This window comes from Lineus longissimus, chromosome 6 (assembly GCF_910592395.1).
Source record: "Lineus longissimus chromosome 6, tnLinLong1.2, whole genome shotgun sequence".
In the NCBI taxonomy this organism is placed as follows: Eukaryota; Metazoa; Nemertea; class Pilidiophora; order Heteronemertea; family Lineidae; genus Lineus; species Lineus longissimus.
The window spans coordinates 1,800,636-1,813,710 of record NC_088313.1 but is presented as its reverse complement, the minus strand read 5'-3'; the positions used below and the strand labels follow the sequence as shown (position 1 = coordinate 1,813,710).

The 13,075-nt window shown below is 40.9% G+C and overlaps 1 protein-coding gene and 1 long non-coding RNA gene across 2 annotated transcripts; one reads left to right on the top strand and one right to left on the bottom strand.

Moving 5' to 3' along the window:
* The first annotated feature begins 569 nt into the window (after window positions 1-569).
* On the top strand, window positions 570-2,972 carry LOC135489730 (uncharacterized). Its single transcript, XR_010447203.1, has 3 exons — window positions 570-1,067; window positions 2,502-2,695; window positions 2,887-2,972. It is a non-coding gene; the product is annotated as an uncharacterized LOC135489730 (long non-coding RNA).
* Window positions 2,973-6,240: 3,268 nt separating this feature from the next.
* LOC135489060 (mitoferrin-2-like) lies at window positions 6,241-11,492 on the bottom strand. Its single transcript, XM_064774163.1, has 4 exons — window positions 11,220-11,492; window positions 10,385-10,607; window positions 9,341-9,397; window positions 6,241-8,962 (listed from the first exon to the last, which is right to left on the bottom strand). Exons 1-4 carry the CDS (start codon window positions 11,337-11,339, stop codon window positions 8,415-8,417), a joined length of 948 nt encoding a protein of 315 aa, XP_064630233.1. The 5' UTR covers window positions 11,340-11,492; the 3' UTR covers window positions 6,241-8,414.
* Between the last annotated feature and the right edge of the window lie 1,583 nt (window positions 11,493-13,075).

Genomic DNA, 13,075 nt, shown 5'->3' with positions numbered 1-13,075 from the left:
AATCTATCGTTTAGCATAAACAGCTACTACAGAAGGATGTTTAGTTTGGACGTGTCTAAAACTGTCATCCAAGATAGACTAGGGTGTCTAAATAACAAAGGAATTGAAAAACATACCTGGGGGCTTGTTTTGCAGCTGTTTAAGCTTATGATTCATACATGTAGAGGAGGTTACGGCGTGTGGTCGGCAGAATGGATGCTCTTGCTATACTTGAATTTGCACAAGACGAACGAGAGGAGCATGAAAATGAAATTCAGAGAAGACGCATGAGGGTGTTCAGGGACAGAGAAAATCCTTTAGAGGAACTGTCAGACCCGAAGTTCTTGAGGCGCTTTCGAATTTCTAAAGAAACATTTCGATGGCTACTCGATCTCATCAGTGAAGACCTACGTCGGCCAACTCGGCGAAACCAAGCACTTACACCACTTTTGCAACTGGCGATTGCTCTTCGTTTTTATGCAAATGGTGCATTTCAACATGTCACTGGAGATACCTGTGGTGTGTCACAATGGGCCTGCGGCGAATCTATCCATCGAGTCACAAGGGAAATATGTGATAGAAAGGGAAATTTTATAACTTTTCCCGAAACCCAGGCGGAACGACTAAGGGTGCAGCAAGGATTCCGCGATATTGCGCAATTCCCAGGTGTAATTGGTGCTCTCGATGGTTCGCACGTTCCCATCGCAAACCCAGGAGGAATTAATGCCCAGCGTTTCATGAATCGAAAGGGTTACTATAGCCTGAACTGCCAACTTGTTTGTGACCATGAGTTATGCTTCACCAATGTCGTCTCCAGATGGTACGGCTCTGCGCACAATTCAAGAATCTTTGAGGAATCACGACTTTGCCAAAGATTCAGAGCAGGAGAGCTCCAGGGTATTTTGCTGGGTGACCCAGCATACACGTGCACCAGATATATGTTGACTCCGGTTCGTGAACCAAGAAACGTTGCAGAGCGGAATTACAATCAAGCCCAAAGGAGGACAAGAGGGGTCATCGAGAGAGCGTTTGGGGTTTGGAAAAGACGATTCCACGCTGTTGGTAGGGGAAATACCCTTCGATGTTCAGTAAGTAAATCCAGGAGATTTAAAAAATTTCACCCCACCACTCACCTATATTTGACATCGACCTCATGCTTACAAGCCTCACCTAACCTGAACCACACCATAGGACTCCGATTGGCCTACATTGTTGAAAAAACGGTACCGTCTGAATACTAAAAAATGGTGCTGGGTTCAACACCAAAATTTTGTATTCATTAAGGACCTATACCGTTTTTTGGTGTTGACTTCCTCAACACCATAATTTGGTACTGGGGCGATACTATAATTTGGTACTGAGCTGGTACCATTGAATGGTATTGAATCTGTCAGTACCAAAAACTGGTATTGACATTTGAGTGAATACAAATAAATGGTATTCAGAATTTCCGGTACCATTTTGGAATACCAAATTACGATATTCAGACCTGGTCAATACAATTTTTCGGTGCCGGGCTAATACCGTTTTTTTACAGTGTAATGGCTTCCAACAGAATAGTGAACCCTGAATTTTTATCGGTGTACCCCCATTTCGCCTACACCAATTTCGCCTACACCCATTTCGCCTATTACCCATTTCGCCTACCCCCATTTCGCCTATTCACCATTTCGCCTACACCCATTTCGCCTACTCACCATTACGCCTACTCACCATTTCGCCTACTAAAAAGGAAAAGAGTGGTGTGCGCTGGACATTTGAACAATTTTACGAATTGTTTAGCTTGGTTTTTTTCCTTCATATTATAGCATATTTCCCAGTTAAACTTTACCATACTTTATCATTCCAACCCGGCCTCTTGAGACAAGACCACCATTGATTTTTTAAGCCTTTTTCCAGTTAAATTGTCACAGTTTGACCCCCTTGCATCAAATAATGCTTCGGGTTGTGAATCTGAAATTTGGATATGACATTCCAGACAGTCAGGCGAGTAAATGGTGAAATTTTATTAAAACTGGTGGTTGTCCACAAATGTTTTTTCTTCAAATTGGACAAATTTGAGAGACCATGATATTTCCACTGTTTTCAGCCAAATCATGACCCTACTCATGACCCTACTCAGTTCGTCTGATAGTATTTAGTTGGTATTTAGTTGGATAAACTGAATATTTCTAAAAGCGTTACAAAATTCTGGCACCAATAGACATTTCAAATTAAACTAGAAGGCTGAAACATCTTTTGAATTTGAAGTCACTATCATAAAACATTTGAAATGATGTAGGCAAAATGGGTAATAGGCGAAATGGTGAATAGGCGAAATGGGTGTAGGCGAAACGGTGAGTAGGCGAAATGGTGAGTAGGCGAAATGGGTGTAGGCGAAACGGTGAGTAGGCGAAATGGTGAGTAGGCGAAACGGGTAAATTTTGTAGGCGAAATGGGTGTAGGCGAAATGGGGATGAACCTTTTTATCTGCTTGGATACCAGTTCGCGATCGGTTATACTAACTGGCATGATTTTTTTAGTTGCAGCACAATATGGCCATAATCATCGCTACAGCATGTCTCCACAACTTGGCCATTCGCAGAAACGATCCACTTCCAGATGATTATCATGGTGATGCCAATATGCGCCGAGAGCCAGCAGAGGAAGCGCATCATCATGAAGCTAACCTACGAGGCAACTTATTTCGCCAAAGATTCATAAGACAACACTTCCAGTAAGTTTTTATAACCTTTATTTCATTCATCATGTCATATAGGATACATCCATAGGCTACAGGTCAATGCGGAGTTTTCGAATTTTTTCCTTGTAGTAGTCCATCTTCGCCTCGTAGGCACGCTTCTTAAATTTTGCTGCCTCCTGCTGCAAATTAAGCAAACTCATTTTTTGTTCATGTTCATCTTTCAGGTAGGCAAGTGCTTGGTCGGTCTTCTTTAAGACAGGAGATTCATCGGACATGGTAGCCCTCTTCTCAAAGCTGGAAAGAAGAATGCAAAGTCATTTAGCAACGCGTGTGGTCAGGAACTCCAAAGTGTTGGAGGTCCATAGTGTAAAGTGATTAGATTTGACTGATACATCGTTGTATTCCATTCACTGCTTACCTTTTACTAGAACGTGGTTTCCTGGGGGTTGCGGCAGAGCTGTTGTGAAGATCGTAGTTACCTCCAGTATATTCAACTTCCCCATCCACATCTTTCAGGAATGTTTCCGCGGCTGGAGTGCAGCTGAAAAATAATGAAGGATATCTTTTATTTTTATAACGACTGTGGAGAATGGCGGGCCTAATAACAACCCAATAGAATGTCATAATAAAGTATCATGATAACTAATCACTTTTCGCATTGTTATTTTATTTCTTTTCTATTTCGGAAAGTAGTTTATTTTTCAAGGGATGAGTTGATGTCATTTGGATAGTATTTCAGTATAAGTAAATCTCACTTCGTTTTTGCTGCATATACCTTTGCCTGTTTTTTATGAAAGTTAATTCAAACAGATGACCAATATTTACCTTCCCAGATCGTCAGCGCTTGTTGATGGTAAGGGTTCATCAATGACGTCATCAGCAACTACAGGAACGGAAGGGGCATCGTCATCCACAGGATTATGTAGTTGTTGCAGATCCCCAGGTGTGATATTCAGAATGGCAAGGATTTCGTCATCTACCTCCCCTACAGTGGCCGTCCCCCCTCCAGTTTTACCAAGGTCGATCTTTTTCTCACGGGCTACGGCCTTGGCCTTGATCTTCATTCGTCACCAAAGGTCTTCAGGTCCTTCGATGCGCACGGTGGACGTTCGGGAAATAAGGCATTCATTTCCCCTGCTATCTTCTCCCATGCTGCCTGTTTTCTCTTGTTTGCCTGGAAATCCGTTCGCTTGTCTTCAACGATATCTTCATGAGCTCTTACCAGCTCAATTAGAGCTCTCCGCTGGTCCGGAGTGAAATTCTCACTTCTCTTTCTTCCCAACATTGCCGAGCGATGTACGTCACTTTACGGCCTATGGGCTGAATGCTGTGCAAAGGAGTTCAGTTAAGGTCAACCCCATTCACCAAGTATTACATGATCGTCTGAACAAAGGAAATGCGATCTATGCTTCACATTGCATCACCAGCTGGACTAGTCTAGCTAGACAGACGTCCTTCTGTGGTTCAAATTTCCGATGAACACCAGTGTTTTGTAGGACATGTCTACCTCTAGTCTTACAAATGTTTAGGCTTAAACAGGTCCAAGTTAAACAAAAGAAAAACACGCTTTATAAGTTCGGCCCGTGGCGTCTGCACCCTTCAAATAATTCCTCGGCTGTCTTCGGAAGTAAAACTTTTCTTCGACCTCCTAATAAGGTTCAAAGCTGTAGTCAACCACGACTTCCAGCTTCGTCCATGTTCGAGGATAATTTCTTCCCACGACATAACGATTGATCATATAAACAATGCCACCATTACTAGAAGCGAGTACTTGTGCACTGGCATGAATTTCATAAGGATAGTTATACACAAAGTTACTGACCTTAATTAACCTGCTGGTTTTAAAGTAATCGGCAGTCTGGTTTGGCGACCAACTGATAAAGCAGTGCTGCTGAATTTACATAACTTGTATCAACGGTTTGAGCCTGTGGTGCAACAAGCCTATCCACTGTCCTTGGCCTGTACAATCACTTCATTAACAAATGACAATGCGGGCAAAATTACATTCTTAATGAGTGGTATATGGACACAAAATTGACGAATAAGGTTAAAATCTACGATGTCCTTGGTTGGTTCTGATAACAACCAATTGGAATGTGCCTTGTAGTAACTATATAGTAACCTGTATCTGGTAATAATTTGCTTATATATGAGACCCATCTCTGTCTCAAAACTGTCAGTAAAAGACCAATGATTTTCCAATCCACAGCACTTGTTCACAGAGCTAAGTGCAAAGACAAGGTTGAAGTGGGCCTTTATTGGGTCACTTCAGGAGTTTTGTTTATTCAACAATGTGTGAAGGAACTACCGACTATACCATTAAAGTGCATGGTGACCTTACTTTGAGTTCTTCTCGATACCTGTCTCACATGGCTGCCCAGTTCAGAACCAAAATTGAACATTCAATTTTGAACTTTATATTGGAATGCATTTGAGGACATCGAATTCGTATAGATCTGTGGTTGTGACAAATGTTGCTTCAGCAGTGATACTAGCCTCCATCCCGGACACTTTATTTGGGTCGCAGATTGTCGCGATGTATTGAGATTGTCCCCTGTATTAAGCACAGCAGTTGTCAGCCTCCAGGTTGTCATAGAAACCTACATGTATTTGTGACATACCTTCCATTGAAGCATGTCTGTAACAGCTGTCCCTATTGATGTTAAGATTAGGTTTCATTTTCCCTTGATTATGTCTTTGCCCATATTTGCCAGGCGGTGCCTATAATGGTCCAATACTGGAACCTAGTGTGGTTGTGATTTGGTCCTAGTGTGATAATATGCATACCCCAGGACAAGAATATAACCCATTGTGATTGTGATAAGTCTCTGCTATTGAGTCCTCATACTAATTGTTCCAAGAATGGAACCTCAATCGGGCCTAATCTTTGGTTGTGACAAGGCCCTTACGAATGTTCATACCACAGGCAGAGCCTTACTGCTCCAAGATGAAAACCTAATTGTAGCTCTGATATGTCCATGCAATTGTACCTCAGATGAGGACAGAATGGAATCTTGATCGAGACCTTATCTAAGGTTATGGTCAGGCCCTTGAAAATGTCGATACCACAGCCAAGGCCTCATTGCTCCAAGAACAGAACATATTGTGGTTGTGACTTGTCCTTGGCAATATTACCATACAGTTTTGTACCACATCATTCAAACAATGGACGAATTGTGGTTCTGATCAGTCCTTTGTGATGTTCATATCTTGGACTGAACCTTAATACTCCAGAAATGAAATCTAATCGTCCCTTGAAAATGTCAATACAACAGGAAAGACCTTGTCGCTCCAAGAAGGTTGTGACTTGTCTTTGTGAGATTTTCCATACCACTTCATTCAACCAATGGCCGAATTGTGGTTTATTCTTCATTCCTTGGACCAGGCCTACTTTTTCCAAGGACAGGGCACCTAAAATATGATTGTGATTTCGTGTCTTGCGATACTGTCCACACATATCTAAGCTTACACTGCATTGAGCAAGCCTGATTGTCCCAAGAATCTGAATAAAAATGATGAAATTCAAACAACAAATTGCTGGATATAAAAATATTATTCATATCACTTAAAACTTTCATCATTAATTCTATCCAATAATTCTATTCTAGTCACATGAAATACCTTCCAGCATTTTTTTTGGTGAGAAATCTTCTGAGCAAATTGAAACATACAGGCACCCTCCATCAAGTACTTATAGCATGCCCGAAATGAAATAGGTCAGCTGTCCTATTTATAAACATAGCATTATATAATAATAAAAACGTTCTTAAATTTTCCATGGGGTTAAACCAACATGTATGTATGTACTTGACAGGTGGCCCCAGTGAAATTTCTTAGAAGCCCTATAGAATTGAGTATAAATACCACAGCCTTCCAATGCATCACAAAAATTTTTGGTTTATACATTTTCATAGCTTCAGCCTGGAGAATCAGTTCCCCTGCGGACTGAGGATCTCATCTTCATCTTTACCAATTTACCAAGCACCCTGCCCCGATAGCCTGGGAAAATGCGTGTGTAACAGAGGAAACTCACCAAGGCCCTGCCGGAAATTGAACCCGGGACCTCTGGCGTACAAGGCCATCACTCCACTGACTGAGCTAAAGGGAATTTCCACCTAGCCTAGGCCAGTAGGAATGATGCCACCTGTACATAGCCTCTTGCAGTCTGACTTGAAATGAGGCTGATAGACTTTCCCTTCAATTTGGGAACCAAGGCATTTCGACTAAAATGCTTTTCTCCTGACCTCTCTACCAAATGTCTTTGCCTTAAGATTGTCTAAAACCTACGAGAGAACACTTATTCATAATTAATAATCCTTAAACTTAACAAAGGAATTTCACATGAGCTGAGCAAACTAACTTACCAACAATGAATGACCAAGCACATGTACACGTGGAGTTACCATATTGTGCCAGGTATACAATTTGTTTTGGCATATACGGTGCCAGGCAATCTTTATCTTTCCTGGTAAATAGAACATTGTTGGATGAACTAAAATCACAAACACAGTGCCCTTTTGTGCTTGCAATAATTTTGTGCTCCTATCAAATTCCTGATGTGTTAAGGTTCTGTTATATAGATTTTGCCCATCAGTGCATGAACAAGCAGTGTATTTCCTGTAGACGTAAATAAATTGCCACAAGGCTGGAATTTTGACCATCGCTGATTACATTTACATTACAAGTCATTCAGCTAACTTCTTAAGATGTGCTGAAAAAAGTTACTAAAACTTCATGACAAATATCCTATATAGCAATATGGTAGGTTTTACAGCAAGATGTATGAGTTTGTTGACCTTTTTCTTTGGTATATAAATGCATTGATAATACTGCATACATGTACCAAGTACCCTGTATTATTTTATGCAAGTACCCTCATATTCAGAAAACACACAAAACGTTAATTCTAACGTCGATAAGTACAATATAGGTGGGCATGTACTGTATGTGTGGGTTCTAGCCCTGGTTACGTGTTTTCAATCGAACAAGGTCACTTTGGCACTAGTAAGTGTTTGGTGACCTATATAATAGTGAGGTTGCGCAACCACCCGGTTAGGCCCTATGACGACGTTTATATATTGTTCGGGTGTCTCACACAATAGATAAACGTCGTCGTAGGGCCTAACCTAGTGGTTGCAAAACCTCACTAATACCAAAAAATTTATCACTTCAAGCAAGTACATGTATGCATTCAAAGCATACTTGCTTCCCCCCTGACAACCAGTGATTTTCAATACTCTGCCTGTCGATATTTTTGTATACGAGGTAGGAGTATCACAAACCTGATCTCAGGATGACTTGCTTCCAGTAATAAGTTTTGATGATACAGATGATAACATGGCTTACTTTTTTGGATAGAGTTAAAGTTTAAAAAGGCCTGTCGGCAGTGAACTCTCCATCCTGCAGCAATTTCAAACTCCAGACATTATTATTAGCTCCTATGAATTTAGATAGACGAGCGTGAGTTCCCCACCCTTTGGGAATGGCATTCTTTAACCCTTTTGCAAAACGCTTAAGTTTGTGAGTGATTCTGACACTATCAGGGATGGAATAGATTTCTGAAGGATGTATCACAATAAATGTAAATTCCAAATCTTTCCTTTAATAAAAACATAAAACCTATAGAATAATGCCAGTAAGAATTCTTATAGAAAGCAAATTATTTAAAAAGACCAGTACCTTCCGCGTCCTAGGCCATAGCATTTATTACTGATACACTGCATGAGACATACTATTTCCTGCATGAGACACACTATTTCCCTGCATGAACTTGAACAGCCGGAGAAGGGTTAATATAAATGTCCTCCACACTTCCCTGGTGCGTCGTGATAAAGTACTTGAAGAATTCATAAACTGACCAACAGATGGCAGCACTAGGTATCTGGTGAATAACACGCGCCTGCATCCCTCGAAAATATCCTCCAAAGCCCTTCATAACATAAACTGCTCTGACCGCTTGAAACATATTGTCAACTTTTATCGTCTGACAGACACAGCTTTCCTGTGTGTTAAGAAGTGTTTTACAAACGTCTAAAGGTGTCGTCACCGCAGCGGCCACGCCACCTGCCATTCCGCCAGAAACCATATGCGAAACGGGATTATAACGTCGTCCTTGGTTCATGCCGTCTTGCATGAGTTCATAAGTCACGAAATGAACCGACTGAAATGGTATGTTCATACTGAGTTGAGTCGTATAACTACGGTAGAATGCTCGGACTCCCTCTGCTTTAAACACTTGTTTTAAACAGTCGATTGCACCCTTGTAAGGACTTCCATACATCTGAAGTCGCTGTTTGACAACTGTTGTCATAGCCAGGTAGAACAGAAGCATCCGAAAATCCACCAAATAGGCAGGATTCCATAAATCCAAAAGAAACATGAAAAGAGAAGAAAATTTTCATTTAGAATAATTCAAGTAAAAATTAAGGGGTTAAAATGTTTATACATTGCAAAAAAACTGCAACTTCCTTCTTAAATTTGATATGATGATCATTCTGCCACAATGCAGCCATTCAACCCTGGTCCCATGAGTGGTCGTGTTACCGGGGTTCCACTGTACATGTACATAGGGAATAGGCTTTTCTGACAGGCGGCAAACACTTGATGGAGGAGAAGTTTCATCATTGTATGAATCTCTTGAACCAGTTTTTTCTGTCATCGATTATCAAAATAACACACCTTCAGCGGGGTTCATCACAGCGTCATGAATTAGTGTTGCCACACACCCAGCAGCACCTGAAAATAGAAACGTATGGCATCACCTTCCTTCCCGTAACTGACTGACACAACAGTAATCACCAAATAGACTCGACCTAATATTTTCACATTCCATCATGTAATAATAGAAAGGCTGACATAATTTGATTTCATGATTCTCGTTAGTACGACCATGACAAAGCAAATTCATTGAAATTAGTTTGGCCAGAAAACTGAGAAGTTGCAAGGCATTGGAAAATTATCATTGATCAGCACGGGTTGAACCTTACCCCCTATACTATAATTGTGTTTTTTTCTGCTGCTCTCTGGCCATAATTTTAAAAGTACCGGTGAAAAGTGTATTCAATTTTGTAAAAAAAGTTATTGACTATTGGCTCAAAATTAGGTGAGGGCGGTGACGAGAACCAGTGACTTCAACTTTCAACAGCCTAACACTCAGTTCATGTACACTGTATATACAATTACTGTTGTTTGTAATCATATTTCTTTGCTGCATATACCATTCATGTTGTGATTGACATAACTTAAAAAAATAACTGTCTGGATACAAAAATGTACCAGCAAACAACACTGAACGAGGCAACTTTCGACATGTAGGTAATGCTGTTAAAACAACAAAATTAATACATCCTTGACTGCCAATGAATCAGGTCATCAGCAGTACAGGCCGACTCTGGTTTTGGAGTCTGGCATACTCAAAACACTAAATGATGACTGAAGATGATACAGGACATCAAGAAGAGTCCAACAAGACATGTAAGTAATAAACATACTTGTTATCATAGCGACACAGGGCACAAAAAGTAGGACAAAAACTGCCCCCTGGCAATCAATGTTTTCATTTTATAAACTTGCAGGCGGTAAACACAGACACTGAAAGTCACCTTCAATTAATATTGGAGTTCATGAAGTTAATGCAACTCAATTAACACTTGATTGAGCTGTTCTGTGAATTATAGTAAATCATAAGGCTGTCTGGTTTTTTGACAGTGATTAGGCTCTTACCATTAGCTAGCACATGGTGACCTTGTGCAGTGCCCCTGAACATCCATTTTAGTTCCTCATAACAGGCGAAATACAGGGCATGGGCAGGGCCAGCTCCTCCTATCACTGCCTGAACTCCTCGCATGGTACGGGCTATGCCTTCTTGCTGAACTATATGCCGTAGGGCATGGACCATGTTGCGGTACTGAGCTTCTGGGCATGGTCTCAGGCACTGCATCCGAGTCTGAAGAAATAGACAAAATGTACATGTAGACAGTTTTTCGGCTTTGAAAAGGTGTTTAGATGGACTACAGACAGGTTCGACAATGTTTGAACGGGCTCAGACAAATCGTGCCTGCGTTTTACTGGGATCAAGGAGCCGAAATGGCAAAAGTCTTGTGGTTAATACTGCTGCTGGCTACCACGCAATCAATGGGGCCAGGTTTTGATCCTGTGAGAAGATCCTGTCGGAATCAGAGTGAATCAGATGAGACGAAAAGCTACGGTTCCTGGAGCTACTACAAATACTGCCCTCGAGTCGACCTTGTACACGAGGGTCTATGCCAGGACAAGTAAAATATCCCACATAGATGGACATTAGTCTATAGTGGACTCCATATATCCAGCAAAACCCAATAGGGTTACGACGCCGGGAATGGGATGATGAAAATAAGAAACCTAATTTTTGCTGGTGTGGCCTCCCATAGATTATAAAAACGTGACAAGGCAAGTTATCGATGCAAAGAACAATGAAACAGCCTAACAGCAGCCTAAATCGCTTAACTTGTACATTGCATCTAAAGATCACATCGATGTCTTGAAAACACATTATTTTGATGAGAATGAGTCGACTTACTTTGACACAATCCACTGGATACATCACGCAGTGCTCCATGACCCCTGCAAATGCACCAGCCATCATGTGTGTTGATATGGTGGTAGTACCCGGGAGGCTCTCATACTCATCCTCGGACATGACGATTGGTGAAGATTGGGCACTATTATCCAGGTTCCGTTGTCACAAAAGTACCCAATCTAGAGAGCAATCTGTTCCTTATCAAAGAAGCTATCAGCGTCTGTGTTTTGATATCCCGACCAGATAACAGAAGTATGTACTCGCCATGTTGGAAAAGGCAGTTACCCAATCACGTAGCGCCAGAGTTCACGTGATCAAAATTAACCCTCTCTAGGCGGAATTTGGAATTTGTGTTTGAAATGCCACGCCCTGGCCACTCAAAATGTGAGTCCACGTGTGAATCTCGGAATTAAAAGTTTACATACTCCAACACTTCGTGTTGTTGAGAGTGGTATGCAGTTGAAATTCTTATACGTTATTAAGAAACAAGATGTCATGTCAGCCCGTAACTGAGCTTGACTGAATATATATTTACCTATCCATATGTCTAGTTTACCATTGTCTAAAATGACCATTGTGTGGATTAGGCTTACATGGATTAGGCCTACCTTGGCCTACCATTGGCTAATTTACTTTGTTAAAAATACCGTTGTCAAATTTCCTTTTGTCTAATTTACCCCGGGTTCGTAACGGAGAGGGCCTTGTTTCTATTGTTTTGCACCTTTACACACCGTTACAATCGTTAAATAATTTTCAGAGAATTCGATCAATCTTTAGTATCTTTTGTTATTCAGAATAACTACTGCATTGTGTGCCCTTTTTAGCTATGATCGGTTTCCTTTCAATGGAATCTTTTATTGTCCGGACTTTAGGGATCCCTTTTTGGCGAAAGCGATGAAAGTGATCTCACAGAGACCATTGCCCTCACTTGTTACTTAAGTATCCGTGATTGGTCATTAGGTAATGGTTTAGGTCACATGATGTGACGTTCAGAAAAGCGCGCAAAGCCAAGGCTCATGCGGAGCAACCATCATCTTGACATTTTTTTCAAATGTCCTCAAGAATGTGCAAGTATTCGGTAAATCCTCATAAAAACATCCATGTGGGAGAAAACTAAAAGAAGTTCCATCATATACATGTATACGGTGCACATTTTCGAGACACCCTGTTTACAGTAACTGTACAGACGATGGGGCCTAACCTAACCTGCATACTCTTAAGCTACTGGCTGCTGAACTCAAACTGTTTCTTTACTATACTTCTAATAATAAGCACTTACAACACGGCATATTTTTTATGATATTATCATTGATGTGCAATGACTCGGCTGTCATCTTATAAAAAAGCACTTTGGGATGGTGCTGGTTACTAGAATTGCTATTTCTTTACCACTTTTTGTCATGAAAATTACGAGAAGAATTAGGAGAATTGTGGCTTACCTGAATATCAATTAGGGCTCACTCGAGAAGACTTCAGGGAGTGCGTTGGCAGCTCGTGGCGCAGTCTTCCTTCTCCATTTTATTTCTCGCCTTCCAAGTAACCTTTTAGCTGCACACATTTTACATTCACACAGCATGCTTGATTTTTTGATTTGCAAGGCGTGGTTGTAATATCCTGTGAAATCGACATGATGTCTTGAATGGATTACTGAACCAAATTTTAATTTAAATCAAAATTAAAAGATTAAAGCGCTACTATTCGTTTCTTCGAATTGTTATGTCATTTCATTTTACAATGGCCATTCGTGCTCTACCAGCTCGGTCCGAAAGTTTTTGGAGAAATTAAATGTCGATTTTCTATGGTGAAGGCAATGTCACCTTCGGTATAACGGGCGTTCCCAAAGTGTATTCTCATCT

Coding starts and splice junctions, on each gene's coding strand:
- LOC135489060 (XM_064774163.1), bottom strand. CDS start 11,339: ATGTCCGAGGATGAGTATGAGAGCCTCCCGGGTACTACCACCATATCA. Junction 10,608..11,219: donor ATCCAGTGGATTGTGTCAAA/GTAAGTCGACTC, acceptor CTATTTCTTCAG/ACTCGGATGCAGTGCCTGAG. Junction 9,398..10,384: donor TCACCATGTGCTAGCTAATG/GTAAGAGCCTAA, acceptor TTCTATTTTCAG/GTGCTGCTGGGTGTGTGGCA.